A 16,033-nucleotide genomic window follows, 5' to 3' on the forward strand; every position below is an offset into this window, starting at 1 on the left:
AATCTCTGCAATGTTATTAAACATTGATGATTGCCCAAGATCCCATAACTCCCTAGGGATTATAAAATGGTGATATTCTAATTCTATCATCTGTTCTTCATATATTAACTCCTATATGAAGAAGATTTCTTGATAATTTATTTGGCTATCCTGAGGTGTGGTGAGACTAGGAAAGGCAGAATAAATGCTCATTCTTTCTCCTTTATAATTTTTCAAAATAATAAGCTGTTTACTTTGCATGATCCAGAGGCGACTGGATTTTTAAAATACTGTTATAAATTAATGGGTCTAAGTCTATTTTATGAGTTTCAATATATTGCAGTTTCCTTATTTATGAACATTTGCCTAGGGGAGGCTCTTTAGGTTGGCTTCTAGTCCTTCAGACATGATCTCAGTGGTGTTTTATAATTTCCTTGCTATCTGATTTGTCAAGATGATAAGGCTGATTCTGTGTATTTCCTAATTTAGACTTTAGGCTTTTCTGCAGAAAGAGTCCTTGATCCTTTTAGAAGGAAGTTAATAGTAATGTGAGAATTCAAATTTCAGCATACATGATTTACTTATGCTTACCCTCATAGATCTTACATCTGTTTCTCCCATCTCCAATATCAAAAATCCTGGTGCCCCATCACACAAAAGTAATTACAGCCCCATAGAAGCCACAGGAAAGTCTCAAGATAATGATAACAACCCGACCACTAAGAATCTGATTATTGACAATAGTTCAATAATGAATAATTATTTCATAGTTACATGAAATATTTATATGGTTACACAGGCAACTCTATGAATTTAAAGCTAGTTTATCTCCATGGTTGCCTCCACCCTATTCCTGTTATTCCTGTCCTCCACTTTATTTTTGTGGTGGTTTGTCTTTTTTTTTTTTTTTTAACTCACAAGGAAAGACAAATCAATAGACATATAGTTACAGATTTATATTAGTAACTATCCTTTCTTAGTTAAATGATAGTACAGTTTTCCATCTTGCCTTTTTTCACTTAACAATACATCTTGGCGATCACTGCATAGCATTATATTAGATATATTACTTATTCCTTTTTATAGTTACATAGAACTTCATTGTGGATATTTCCTGAGCTGATTCAACCAATGCTCTACTTAATGCTCTGCATAAGTCTTGACAACGAAGATGGCTCCTTCTGTGTAGTTTGATAAAGGAAAGGTTTAAAAAAATTTTTTTTCAATTTTGGCAATCTAAGATTTGAGAGGTATTGCAACCTCTTCTCTAGAGGAGTAGATGAATCCATTTTTTAGTTCTCTTCCATTTTATAATACCGGTACAGTAAAGGCCTTTAAACACTTTTCTACAGAAAAGTTACTTTGTAACGTTCTCTAGCGTTTTTTTCTAACCTTGGATAAATATGCATTACTGCCCTCTGCTGCATGAACTTGGACCTCTTCCCACTCTTGCAGACTAATAATAACTATGTAAGATTACTGATTTTTTAAAGCCCATTTCTAACAGTTAATAGGAACTCTTCTTTTATCAGAGAATAATACCATGATGGATTGCAATTTCCGTCTCCAATATAATGAACTGATGTTGAGGAATTACTTAGAGTGGTTTCCCTCAAGGCATTTTAACATTAAATGGCCTTTGAAAAGAAATCAGATGATCATGTCTGTTATATTCAGAAAATGTGTTACAAATGAGGGACAGATAGATACAAATGAGAGACAGATACAAATTAACTTAAAATTAACAGCCTTAGGCTGTATCTACAGTTGGTTAAAGAAAATGAAGAGGGTTGGACTGTAACAAGCATAACTTTTGATCAGAACTTGCAACTGTCAGCTTTTAAATGGATGACCTCCTAAAATTATGCAAACATATCATATAATTCTGTGAACTTGAAGATAATGCTTAGGTTATTATAAATGTATCTTGAATTTTCACATTAGAATGGGTCCCAGCTGGCATATCCCTGGAACCAGTGCTAGTTCCAATGTTAAGTGAAGGGGAGCAATATATTCAGTATTATAGATCATTTTCAAAATTTGAATAATTCTATTACATAAGATAAAATTTGTATAATACACTTGGATACTAAAAAGCAAACTGATCAAAGATTTATGAATTTCCCTTTATTATTAATTAAAATATACAACATTCTATTGCAGAACAAGGCTACCCCAATTTTAAGACGTGGAAACATTTGTTATGTTCTAGGAGATAGTATTTGGTCTTAGGTATATTCACATCTACACGTATATTCTTGACATTTAACAACCAAAACATTTTATGGATTTCAGAAAAAACAATAACAACTAAAATTAAAAAGCTAACCTAAATTTGAGCTTATTCTAACTCAGATTTCTTGATAATTTAAAAAGTAAATGGTCAAAGTACACATATATTAAAAATTGATTTCATGAGTAGTTTCAATGAAATGAGATATTCCCTCTGCTCCCACATATTCAGCCCTGCCTTGAATTAATTAAAGGTACTATGATTCCAAGTAACTATTAATTTACTGAGTAAATTGAACAAATCAAATTAAATAAGTGGACAAATTAAGTTAGCGACAGAACAACTTGCTGATTGCTAGATTACTCTATTTTTGATGGTTGCTTCCTTTTTCTTTGATCTACAATGATTTCATTTTTGTATCATATACTCCTGTACTTTATTGTTTCCATCTTTCATTAAGAAAGTGTGGTTGTAGAAGCGATCTTATCTTCTTGGCAAATAGCTTGTGTTCTTTGTTTTCTTTTTCAGGGCCCCACTGGAATCCTGACAGTCACATTTAGACTCAGTCAGCTGGGTTCATATTTAGCCATCATTCACACACAGAAGGAAAGTGAGGAAGTTATGATCATTAACACAGGCTAGAGGTAAAATGGTAATAGGAAAAATTTAAATAGCACTTTTAAGTGACCATATGACGTATTTCCCACAATAAGTTCCGGAACTCTGGCAGAGTTCCAGAAGTGTTACTCTTTCTCCAAATGTTTTATCTACACCATGTCTACAAAGCCATCTGTTATGGCTGAACTGTGTGCCCCCTCCTCAGATTCGTATGTTGAAGCCCTAACCCCCAGTACCTCAGAACGTAACTGCATTTGGAGATAAGATTTTTCAAAGGTAATTAAGTTAAAGTGAGGTCTTTAGGATAGGGCCTAATCCACTACAACGTGTCCTTATGATAAGAGGGAATTTGGACAAAGACAGGCAGAACAGTGAGAAGAGGGCCTCTGCAAACCAAGGAAAAAGGCCTTGGAAGAAACCAAACCTGCTGACACCTTGATCTTGGACTTCCAGCCTCCAGAACTGTAAGAAAATACATTTCTGTTGCTTAAGCAACCCCCCTCCCATTGTAGTACACACACTTTGTTATAGCAGCCTGAGCAGACTGAGACACCATCCTTAGACAGCAGAGTTCTCTGCTCTATGATCATTCAGCTTCCAAGAGGCTTTATACTACATTAGTCAAAACTGCAATATAGGTACTCATCTACTTATATTGTTGGTGTTATCTGTAGCCCTTTACCAGGTGATTTATCTTGGCTCCTTCAGAGGAATCAGTGTTAAGTCCTGCTGCAGTGATGCAAAGGCACCTCCATGTTCTTGTGGCGGATTCTCCTTTGCTTAGGTGCACTCTGCATGTTGCCGTAACTGGGCATCTGTGACTACAAACGAGGGCTCGCTGTGCAGCATGCTACTCTTTGCTCAGTGTTATTTTAACGTTGGACATTGTTTTAAAGACATGAACTATGGGGTACAAATAAGAGATAAAACATGTAATACATGAAAAGTACTTAGCAAGCCTGGCATATGGTAAGCAATCTACTTTGGTTATTATTACTTTTTTTATTATTGCTCTGTCTTCCAAGCTAGTTACGTATAAAATTCCATAAACTGATTGAAGTTTAATATCTTGATTTTTTTCACACCTCAAACTGTTTTTGAGCATTGGAGCCTATTCCCAGGGTATCAAAAGGTAGGATCTATACAAACTGATCATTTGAAAATAAACTAAACACAATTTACATTCCCTGTTACCGAGTGTGGTTATGCTTCAAACACACAGATTTTAAATTGCCACTTAGGAGCCTATTTCCTTATGTTTTGCAAATAGTTTTCCCATTATTTTTCAATCTGTGCCACAATTTATTGTACAGTTAAAGTTTTTCTATGTTCACTACTCATAAGTTCAGATGACCGACCAGGAACAAATACATTTTACCATGACTGGATTAGCTACCCTTCCCTTCCATTTTTAATATTTCCTTACTGCAAATGACCAAATCATTTCAGATGGAATAAATTGCCAGAGTTTCAATAGTCTCCCCATTTGAGTAATGTTTGCTCTGGAAATAACCTGTAGTAATAGCAGGTTACAAATCTATCCTTCTCCTTGTTGGCAGGTTTGGATTCATAGAAGGTTTTGCCTGACTTATGGTTGCTTCCGAATCTGTGCAGTTGATTAAAAACAACCAATCAACCGACCAACACAACCCTCCCACAAATGAAAATAGTAACAAGAGAGGCATTTAAAAATGCATGTTGCTGGAGCCCTCTCCCACGAGGTCCTGTCAGAAATACAGCAGTGCTAACTTCCTTGTTGGACTTCTGCCAAGCCCTGATTATCTAAAAGTTGTTTACTTTGTTGTTCAAGATGAAATTTCTTGTAATGAACCTCTCTCAAGAATTATACATATTTCTCCTTCACCACCAAGTACAGTACTTTTTCCAAAGATGAATCGTGAAACGACCTGCCAGAGCTCAGCAGCGAGAGTAAGTTGGACCACCAAGGAAGGTGTGCAGTGTATAGAACCAGCAGAAATTGTGCATCATAAAGGGGAAGGCTTGGTGTTAAACATTTGCAGAGTGTTTCTAAAGTCAGTTTCACCTAAGGTAACTCACATGCACAAGAATCAATAGAAGTTTGTCCACCTGAGTTGCTGACTATATTATTTGCATGCTTTTAGTTAGTTGGGTTCAGGCTCAAAGGGAGGGATTTGTTCAGTAAATTGCTTTTATTTGGGTGGCAGATAAAATATTGAGAAGATGATTGATATGTCAAGGCTCAAAAAACAAGCCATTGGCTTGTCCTGTTGTCAAGGAGATCAAGTCAGAAGGGGGTTAACAGTTAAAACTGTGGCAGGGATAGAGTAGGAGATGCAATTTTTCATATCTGGATGGAAATTGGACCTATCAAGAAACACAAAAATGTTCACAATACCAGTATTAATGTTCATTATTACAAATTATTGAAAATGTAATTGACACCAACACATGGTACTGTTTTTCCTCAGGCAAAGTGAGAAACAAAAATTCCCATGGGATAAGATCCAAAGTATGAGTACTACTAGAATAGAGAACCAGGCAGGCTGGTTTACTATGGAGAGAGGAAACCCACATAACCATGTTTTCCAAATCCTTTAACACCCAACACGATGAAGAAGTTTCATGTCCATCTAGTGTGAACAAGATGCTTTGGGGTCCTGTGGGACCTACGACTAAGTAATCTCTCTTCCCAAATTTGCCATAGTACCATACTTCTGTTCTCACTTCCCTAATAAGCCCGTAGCTAGTGTCATTTCTTTGGATTTGACCACAAATTTCTTTGGATTTAACCACAACTACAAATGTAGGAATACTGTCTCCCTGTACACTGTCAAAGTATACATGTGACTTGAGAGAAAAGGAAAGACTCTGGGAGACATTCCTAGTATTTTTATTCCCATAGTCATATGAATTCAATCCAGTGTGGAAGTTCCAGACACACTGTGGAAGACTGAGAATGGCAGAATTCAGCAGTGGATGAGGACAGAGGAAGGTGGATAGCAGCAACTCTGGAGCGGGGGAGAGGCAGATCTCAGTGAGTGAAAGCTTTCACCGTGGTCTGTAAACCTCTCCACTCCCAAGGCCCTGACTTAATATTTGTATTCTCAAGGTCCTAAATTTAATACAGTGAATGCATGACCAACTGCTAAATAGGCTATTGTAGGAAGTGGTTTCTAATGCAGGGAGAGAGATAATAAAATGAAAAACAAGAATAAGGCGATGAGGTATACCCTTAGCTTACCTTGGGCCGAAGTATTCAGAAGGAAGCCAGGACCCAGAGCAACTGCTGAGACAGGTGTGGTTTTTCTGTGGAACCAAAATGACCCCACAGCTAGGGGAGCAGACAGAGAGGGTAAGGAGGGACAGAGGACAAGAGAACCATATCCTTACTTCTGAACAGTGGTGCTTTTTTATATTTACTCCCTAATGATGCTATTGCAAAAGGCACAAAAGATCTGTTTTCCAAGTAGAATATGAAACTTTTATCTTCATACTTATGAAAACACACATGAGAAAACACATGTGGGATTAAGTCAGTAATCCAAAGGATTATGTTTATTTGCAGTTAGTTGATTTTGTGTATGCATATCTGTGTGTCTACATATGGGTAACGTGTGTCTCTCTCTTTCTGTCTTCTACACAGTTTTACAGAGAGCATTTGGATCATGAATGAAGTTAGTTTTTACCTCGTTTTTAGCTTAAGGTGTAGTTGTGTGTATTTTAGCATTTGATTCCATAGTGAGATACTGTTTTCTACATGAGGGACATTGTTTGTGAAAGTAACATCCCTGTGAACTTTGATTTTTAACTGTGTTTGTAAAGATTTGCTCTTGGAGCTTGTAGGGTTCTGTGTAACTCTGAGAGAATCTCTTTACCCTGATACCCAGAGCTGAAGGGTTTCTTGTGAGTAAATACGCTGAGCTTTACACCACTTTTCTTCTTAGCGTCTGGTGGGGGTTCGGTCTGACTATCTGGCGTCTTATTTTGGTTGGTGGTAAAGAAAGAGGAAACCAACAGAAACAGGCAAAGGATCTTCAAATTTTCTCTTGATTCATTTGAGTTGGCTCTTCAGCAGATGGTGGGAGTGACATTCCCTTCTGTAAAGTCTAAGCACTGAATCCCAAGTACTTATCTAGAGACTTTGGGTCAGTTTCCTTGCCCTCCACTAGTGCCTGGAATGCTTCACTTGTCCTTACAAATCCATTTCTGGACATATTTTTAAAAAGTGAAAAAAAATTTTTTTAATGTGAAAATCTCTACCCTGAGGAAGCACAAGGCAATCCAAAGGTAAGAAAACATGCCCCAGAGTTCGTTTTAATTACCTCTTGTTCGTGTATTAAAAATAAAAAAAAAGCTTTATGAAAAATGAAGAATTTCACTGCAGACAGACTCACAGAGCGTAGCAGAAATAGACAAAGTGGGTGCAGCCTGGGAGAAACCCAGCTATAAAGTCACACTTTAGACTCGGACCTTTTGAGGGTAGGAAGAAAGGAGTCACTAAGGTTTTCACTTAGCGACGTATTGACTGTCTACCCCTGTACGTGCTGGTGTGTACCAGGATCAGGTGTGAAAGCTGACGAACCCAGGTCTGAAAATTAGTGGTTGGAAAGAGCCGCCTCCTCCCCTAGCGGTTAGCCGCCCAGTTGTGCCGCACTGCCTCGATTTCTTCGTGCGCGGAAGTTAGCTCGCGGGAGAGGGAGAAATGCAACAACCTCCTAAGCCCTCGCAGTACTGTGGCAGCCTTGGCGCTCTAAGCCGGCGAACATCTCCAAGCGGGAGATTGCCTGCGACAGCTACAGCCTGTCTCCTGCAATCCTTACGCGCCTCGTTCCGCAGCTGCCACTGGCGCCCCCAAGCGCCGCGCGCCCGCGCGCTCCTGGTCTTCTCCCAGCCCCTTTCGACCACAGTGGCGAACTGGACCTGGGGAGCCTCCGGGTTTGGCAGGAAAGGCTTCCCATGGAATTCCCAGAGGCTGAGATGCAGAAAGCGGAGGAAGGCAGGACCTCAAAGACTCCCTTGCCCCTGTTCATTCTGGTCTGGGATTTCCCCTTTGCAAGAGGGGAGTTACCTGGAACCGTAAAGATTCCCGCTAGAGCTGTAAGATTCAGATCTCGGAGTGTACTCAGGGGCACCCCGTTCCTCCTAGCTCGTCAGGGACATAGACATACGCTGCGTGTGTGGTGGGGTGGGGGGCTGGAGGATGGAGAAGGAGGAGACTAGAAAGTCCTAAATGCTTCCCGGGAGGTAGAGTAGAAGCATCTATCTCCCTTCTCTATTGCTTCTCTTCCCAAAGTCCCTATCCGGATCGGTGGGCACCCTCTGGCGCACCGACACAGCGCCAGCTCCAAACCTCTACTGGGAGGCACAGGCTAAAACCAAACTTGAGCGTACACAGTCCACGGTATTAACGCCCAGATGCTCACTTTCCTCAGTCTTCTATAGGGCTTTTCCAGTGCTCTGCTCCGAGTCAGAGACTGGAGATAGGTTGGGAACCCATGGAAGGGTGCTGGCGGTCCCGAAGTGCAGTGGCAGCTTGCCCCTCTCCACTTCCACATTTGCCCTCCGTTTATTTCCAAAGGTTCTTCCACCCTCTGGGGCGGTTGTCAGGAACTAGGGCCCGCATATTCCTCTGGGAGTGAATACATTTTTCTCAGTTGTAGATTGGAGAGGGAGTGGGAGGGGGCTAAGGCGAAGCAGGAGGGGAAGCCTCAGAAGGAGCTGCCGCAGGGAAAAGAAAAGAGGAGGGCGGGGACGTGGGGGTGATAGAAACGTTTTACTCTTTGTCACTCCTGAATTGGGGGCGGAGGAAAATAAGACCCACTTGTGGGAAGCTATAAAAAGCAAAGGGGGCGGCGGTGAGAGAGCACACAGAGAGGGAGACCGCGGGGAGCGTAAGACCGCTCCCAGGGCATCGCAGCGTCGGTGGTAGCAGTTGGCTGCTGCTGGGTTGTGAACTGGAGAACAACGCTTCGGGGCGACTGTGCGTGCGTGCGTTGGGGAGCTCGGCTGGCCTCAGACCTCAAAGATCGCGTCTGGGACGCGGTTCCTGATCCCCCATTACAGTGCCCGCTAACATTGAAAAGGAGGACTTAATGTCCTGCAAAGGTTGAGAAGTAAAGGTTAGGGAAGGAAAAGAGGAGAAAAAAGCAACTGAGGCCGAAGAAGAAACTAGTGTGGACTTCCTGAGCAGTTAAGAGGAGGATTGGACCGCGGAGAACCGGGCGGGACCTCGGAGGTGCGGGGCAAGGAGCAAGGGAAGCGGTGCGGTCCGCGGGACTGGGTCTTCTTGCACCTCAGGTCACGCCTCCTTGGCGAGAAGGCGCCTTGCCTTTGATTGCTTCCAGTTACTGCAGAACTTCCTGCCCTGGCGGAGAAGCGGGTCTTGCTTGGGTCGCGCTCGCTCCTGGTCTGAGGCGTGAGACTGAGTTCACACGGTGCTGGGCCCCCAAAGCCAAGTGGAGTTGGGGGAACAGAGTCTGCGAGCCCCATCGCCCCAAGTGAGGGGCCCCGTGTTGGGGGTCCTTCGTGCTTTTGCATCCGCACCCCTGCGGGCTTTGCTCCTCCCCGGGGACCCCTCGCCCGGAGATGGCCGTGTTGATGCGGGGCAAGGACTCGTCCCGCTGCCTGCTCCTACTGGCTGCGGTGCTGATGGTGGAGAGTTCACAGTTCGGCAGCTCTCGGGCCAAACTCAACTCCATCAAGTCCTCTCTGGGAGGGGAGACGCCTGCCCAGGCCGCCAATCGATCTGCGGGCACATACCAAGGACTGGCTTTCGGCGGCAGTAAGAAGGGCAAAAACCTGGGGCAGGTAGGAAAATACCCCAAAATACCCACTCTGAGGGCAGGAGAGGTAGAGGGACTGGCACTCTCGACAATTCGTTTGCCTTTGCGCCTCTCGACCTTCCGCCCCCAGGTGTGGCGCCCAAGACAGCTGACAAGGGGTTCCCAGAAGCAGGTCTATGCGGGCGCGGGAGGCTAGGTGGCTTTAAGTACGGGAGGGCGTGGAGCGGGCAGGTTAGGGTACCGTCTCATCTCTGCTTTGGGATCCGGGCATGTACAGGGATCTAGTGCATACAGGTGGGGGAAGTGACCAGAATGGTCCTTCTCCAGATTTAACACAGCGATGCCGCAGATGATGTGAGTAGCTAACACATAGCAACTGCTGTGTGTCAGGCACTGTTTTAAGCGTTTTACACGTGTTTAGTCTTCACAACCCTATGAGCTAGGCGCTGTTACTCTCCCTAACCTGCAAGTGAGGAAATTGAGGCATGGAGTGGAAGCTGTGTGCCCAAGGACAACAGTTACTATAAGTGGCAGACCAGGATTCAAATCCAGACAGTCTTTGAGTCCAGGTCCTGGGCTCTTAACCATTATATTTTACCATCTGAAGGGGGAATTTACCTTTTTTCGGGTTCTCCTTTCTTTCCAGCCACTCTCTCACTTTCAAGAAGGTCACATAGAGAAAACCTCAATGGATGGGTATTTTTCACTCCTAAAGAACTGTAAATAAATCATCCGAGAGGAAGCAAAATAATGAAGTGAGTGACAGCATTGTAGGTGCGGGCCGCTAGGGCTCCTGCGGCATAGCAAGGGAGACTCCCGATGTGTTTTTTCCAGAGGGAACTTTCCGCGAGCACCTCTGTCAGACAGATAGATTGACAGCCACTCAAACAGTTACACAAACAGACACACATAGAGACACGATCGTGCACACTTGGCACCCGCTGTGGCCAGCGCGCAGCGGCCAGGAGAGGGGGCCCTGTGGGCACTGGGAACCGCTACAACTCCCCCTTCCGCTCCTTTTGTGGGGAGCCAGCTTGCTAAACAGCACAGGCACCTCGTACAGCTCAACTGTCAACCCATGAAGGCGGCTTATTGCCCCCACAGATCCCTGGTTTCCCTGTTTTATGAGAGGAGCCTGCTGCGGCCGCTGTGCGCGATCCCGGTGTCCTCCACTGCCCCTGCCCCCAGCGTAGGCAGCAGGGTGAAGGTTGACAGCCAAGGCCAGTCCTGGATGCACAACGAGGAAAGACTTGCCCGCGGTTGGCCCCCTACTGCCCTCTCACGGGGACACTTTTGCATTTCCAGATTGCTTCCTGGGCTTTGAAATGTCAAACATTTCAGCTATCCTCTCAAACGAATACAAAGCCTGCAGTTAAAGGATTTTTTTTTTTTATGCTCTCAAAGGGAAGTAAGAAACTATACATCTGCACACACACTACATACATACATGTCCTGTGCATATTCTCACGCATGTGCACATACCTCCACACTTACAAGATTACTCTCATTCCTTTTTTCTCTTCCCTGGGAAACACCCTATTTTCAATAGGAATAAACTTGACATTCTCTTAGATGAGTCAAAGATTACAAAGAAAGGATGCTCTCAGTCCTAATCATCAAACTTTTCTCTAATGCTACTAACTTCAAATTCTACCTTATCAGTTGTTGAAAAGACCTGTTTAGTTCAGCCAAGAACGGAGGGATGGACCCAATGATCTTTGAGGTTCCTTTTAATTCTAATCCATGTACGTTCTGTGAGTTTCTGTGAAGAACTTTGTTTCCATCACCATTGGGCCATAACACCTGATGTTCCTAAATTGAATTATCAGTTATGTCAGTACTGCCAATAGCCATAGGGTTACACAGCTAGACTTCAGGATGCGCCCCAGAAACAGGCTTGTCCTTTATGTTTTGACAGTATATCTGCATATAGATGTTCGCCTTTTTTCTCTTTTCAAATATCTGCTCCTTAAAGAGGTTACTTTGCAGTTCTACTTTGCATGTCTTCAAACTGAAGATTTATTTATTTATTTTACAAATGAGTTGAATTTCTTTTTTTTTTTTTTTGAGTTGAATTTCTTATATGCACCCCATAACTTAGTGGTTCTATGGAATTATTTCATTATATTTACTTAACTGCAATGCCAGACCCTTAAAATTTGACACTGGGTTTATGAGAAAATAGCAACTAATCAGAGACAAAGGTAACATAAAATAAAGGATTGAGTTGAATCACAGAAAGATAACTGGAAAATAAGAGCATTATCTATTGTATATTCTGGATTCTTGCTTGTTTAGCAGGTGATCTAAAATGTGTACTATTAGGAAAGAATAAACAGAAAAAAAATCTCTCTTCTTTGAAGTAGGAAGAGGAATTCTTTGAATATTTATGGGTCTCTTTATCTTCTTTCCTTCACTCGTTATGTGGTTACTTAAATTCTTAGTACTCTTATTTTCAATAATGGAATGGAAATTAGAAAGACTATTTGAAAGGGAAGATCCCACACCCTTTTATGGAGAAAAACTTTAGAATTAAAATGCAGTTGAGCTGTATTTTTATCGATCATAATAGGAAAAATATGATTGGTTGAGAAGATTTGTAAGTAAAATGCCAACTGATAAAACTAGCTGATTATGTGTGTCATCCTGAGGCCTAAGAAGTTTGATTCTCTCTCTCTCCCCAATCTTTGGTTGATGATACTGAACTATATGTATGTCAGAGATACAGGAACAAGAGACTATAGGATGTAACTTCAAATAGGCATATTAGAAACTCAGTCTTTGGTCTTCTTCTCCTTAAGTGAAAATTGAATAATTGTTAATTTTATTTTCTCATTTACTTTCAGAATAGAGAATTAAGATAGAATTTTTATTGCGATTGCAGAATAAATTATTAGAGAAATTAAAATTCATTAATCTACAAAAGTGGAAATGAGGCTAAATGGGCCCCAGGGTTTTCCTAATTCACCATAGCCTGATTTCATATGAAGAAGACATCCTTATTTATAGGAATTCTACTTGTCCTATTGGCAAGGTGGGTTATTTATAAATCACTTCTGGAAAACTCGCCTTTGAATTTCAGGAAAGATTTAGAAACCCCCACAGAAAATGCACTGTTTTCCAGAGGTGTTAAAATTCTCATTCTTAGGTTTGCTTTCGAAGAAACAGTTATGAGTTATGACTGGAAACTGACCTAGAAAATTGAATGTCTTAGTATTCAGGTGATCGATACAGAAGTAGCAGAAATGATTTTGCTGAATTATTCACATTAATGTTTTAATTTGACTTTACATTTGCATCTGTTATTATAGGTTTTAAAAGGTAGTGTGTGTATGTATACGTGTATGCAGTAAATTAGATTGCAGGACTGTTACTAACATGTCAATATTTATAGATTTAAATTTCTAAAGAGACTTGCAAATTTTCCAAATCAAAAGTAATACCAAACAAAATGTTTAATATCATATGGATAAATATATTCTGATTAAGTGCACCATTGCTTGACATCACCTCTGGAGTGTGAGGTATTGACTTTTACAGGCCACCTTAAAGGGGAAAAAAATCAGTTTATAAAATCAATTTACCCTTGCAATTAACAGTGATTTTTTTGTAAATGAAAAATCATTTGGATTTCTGTTTGTAATTGCTTCTTTTAGTCTTTACTCCTTATTTTGTCTTTTTGAGACCAGCAGATTAATTTGAATTTAATGGTGTATGATTTTGAAATGTTTTTTAAAAGCTATGAAGAGAACTGTGGAAATCATATTTTAAATGTAGATAAGCTTCCTGGCATGTGTCTCTAAAAAGAATCTGAAACTGGTTTAGTGTAAATTCAGATTCCATTATTTTCTGATATAATTTGAACACTTGAAGGACGGTGGTTTGGATGAAGTTATGCTGTGAGAGAAAAATGCTTGAAATTCATTGAAACAGAAGTTTGAGGAAGTTGGTTAGAGAATACTAATATTTGCATATTGCATTTTTTAATACAAATGCTATGTCTATTTGCACACACGAACACTCATGAAAGTGCTCATTGAAATAAGCTATAGACCGTATTTTCCATAGGTGATCTCTTCACTTTCTGAAATTATCAGTGACTCTTTTTTTAAAACCCCTGCCCAACTTTCTCCTTCGAGAGGATAAATATTTGCTCTGTCCTCTGGACATCAACTGACGCTAAACGTAATTGGGAAAGAAAATCATTTTGAAAATGAAATTTTCCAAAATGAAAAATATTAGAAACAATCTACACTAAAGTTTCTTTTCTCTCACTGTGGATAATAGAGAACTGATGGTTGATACAAGTGAAGGTTACCTCGTGAATAACAAGAAAACTATTTTAATGATAATCTAAGTATGGGCATCCATCATTTTATTTCTTTGCCTGAGGAGAGAGAGCAAGGGACAAGGTTACTGAAATTCACTCCGGCTGTGACTCTGGCCCTGCCCTAGTCTTTCTGTAGGACTCCCCTCCGATACAGGCTCCTTCCCGGAATGTTTCAAATCTTATGTTTAAAGTCGAGAAAGCAACGTAACAGAAGGGTAACTGATGTATTCTGTTCTAGGAGAATATTGTCGCCTCCTTTCCCCTGCACAATCATTTTAAATGGACACTAAAATAATCTGTTAAATTACAGAGGCCTTTTATAATACTCAATATATTTACTGTTTTAGACTCAATCACTCTGGCTGTTCATTCTTCGGTACTGATGTAACATCAAAGTGAACTACAAGCTCATTTCTGTCTCTGACTCCCTGACGGCCTTTTGAAGTCATTTTACTTCATTATACTCTAGTCCCTTGTATTCATCTATAGAAAGGAGAGAAAGCTGCTCCTAGTTAATTAAATATTTATTTTCCTCTTCTCAGATCATTTTTAAAATAAGATCTGAAACAAAACCCCCCAAAACAAAATTAATAATAATAAATAGATTTTTGTGTTGGTAGGACTGCTTTAAGATTACATGGAAGGATTAAATATGGAATGTGTAACAGAAATTTAGTATTGCTGTTTAAGGGAAACAGAAGTTAAGTTCTCTTCCTCTGGCCACGCTTGCCAGAAACTAGAAAATGACAGTAATTTTTCTCTAATTGTTATTTTCTTTAGGGCAAATATAAATCATTCTCCCCAACATAGAAGTCAACTGATATAAAATATGGGAGGGTTCTTTTTTTTTTTTTTTTTTTTGATAGGAACATCTGTCCACAGGAAGAAAAGTCACCATGTCACCATCCAAATATTTTGAGTAGTGGCTTCCCAATGAGTCTCTCAAGATAACAACTTTGGTTTAGTGCCCACTTCTTTTGGTTCAAACCAAGGAAGGAAGGCCATGAATAACACCAATATCTACTCAGAGTCCTTAGGGAGAGTTCATGCCATAGATCCTTGTCTTAGTAATGGTAAATTAAATCAGAAACCTTGAAGGCAGAGGGGATTTCAATACCAGATCTAAATTGCTGTATTTTAACTCAATTAGTTTATGTAGCACTAAATACAGAAGTATTTTTCTAACATTTATCCACAACCACTGAGCCTGTATAATAGATTATATTTGTGGGATCTTGATACTAGTTTAGCTTTATCTATGTGCCCCAAATAATAAATGTAGAAATAAAATCAGCAAAACACAAAAGTAGTAAATGTTTTTTAAAAAGTTACTTCTCTCTTTTCCCTACTCAGATAAAAAAGACAAATGTGCATCAGATATCATTTTAAATATATTACAGTGTCTAATTTAATTAACTGACTCTACTTATATCATTTAGTACACACAATAGCTTAAATTTCAATATTTCATTATCACACGACATTTTAACTGTCCTACCCTGTCTGAAGCAAACAAATAAATAGAACCAATGAATGAGTAAGGGCATTACGTGGCAACACAGAGCTTCACAATTAGGAGGAGAAACTTTCTAAAGGTATGGATTTATCCAAACATTTCCTTAAAAATGTTAGCTCTCCAGATTATGCTTTATAGTGTGGAATAAGAATGCTCTTTCTTCTGGGGACTGGAAGAAAAGAGTGATCTTTCGGATTATTTTATTTCCTTAAACTGGCTTGTAAGTAGTTATAGCACACGTTAAATTATAGTAAGAGGTTCCATTTATTGATTATTTGTTCTGTGCCAGGCACTACTCCAAATGCTTCGTTCAAGTTAATTTTTTTGATTCTCTTGGCAGCCCTTTGAAGGAAGTTCTAATATCATCCTTGTTTTTATAAATGATAAAACAATAATTCTCCTGAGACGTGAAGAGGTTATGCAATTTGTACAAGCCACACAGCAGTAAGTAGAGAAAGTCAAAATATGAACTGAAGCCATCTGGTGTCAAAACCTGCATATTTAACTATCAGGCCGTGCTGCTACAATACGCTACAATATACAATGTGGATACAATATCCATACAATATGGATTTAAAAGGAAATATTGACCT

General features: G+C 40.2%; 1 protein-coding gene across 1 annotated transcript in view; it reads left to right on the top strand.

The window, feature by feature from the left end:
- Nucleotides 1-8,644: 8,644 nt before the first annotated feature.
- Nucleotides 8,645-16,033, top strand: part of DKK2 (dickkopf WNT signaling pathway inhibitor 2) — a 101,556-nt gene continuing 94,167 nt past the window's right edge. Inside the window, exon 1 of the mRNA XM_010999055.3 lies at nt 8,645-9,619. Coding sequence (XP_010997357.1) covers nt 9,398-9,619 — 222 coding nt within the window. The 5' untranslated portion in view covers nt 8,645-9,397. The remainder of the gene's footprint in view (nt 9,620-16,033) is intronic.

Source organism: Camelus dromedarius, chromosome 1 (genome assembly GCF_036321535.1).
Source record: "Camelus dromedarius isolate mCamDro1 chromosome 1, mCamDro1.pat, whole genome shotgun sequence".
NCBI lineage: Eukaryota > Metazoa > Chordata > Mammalia > Artiodactyla > Camelidae > Camelus > Camelus dromedarius.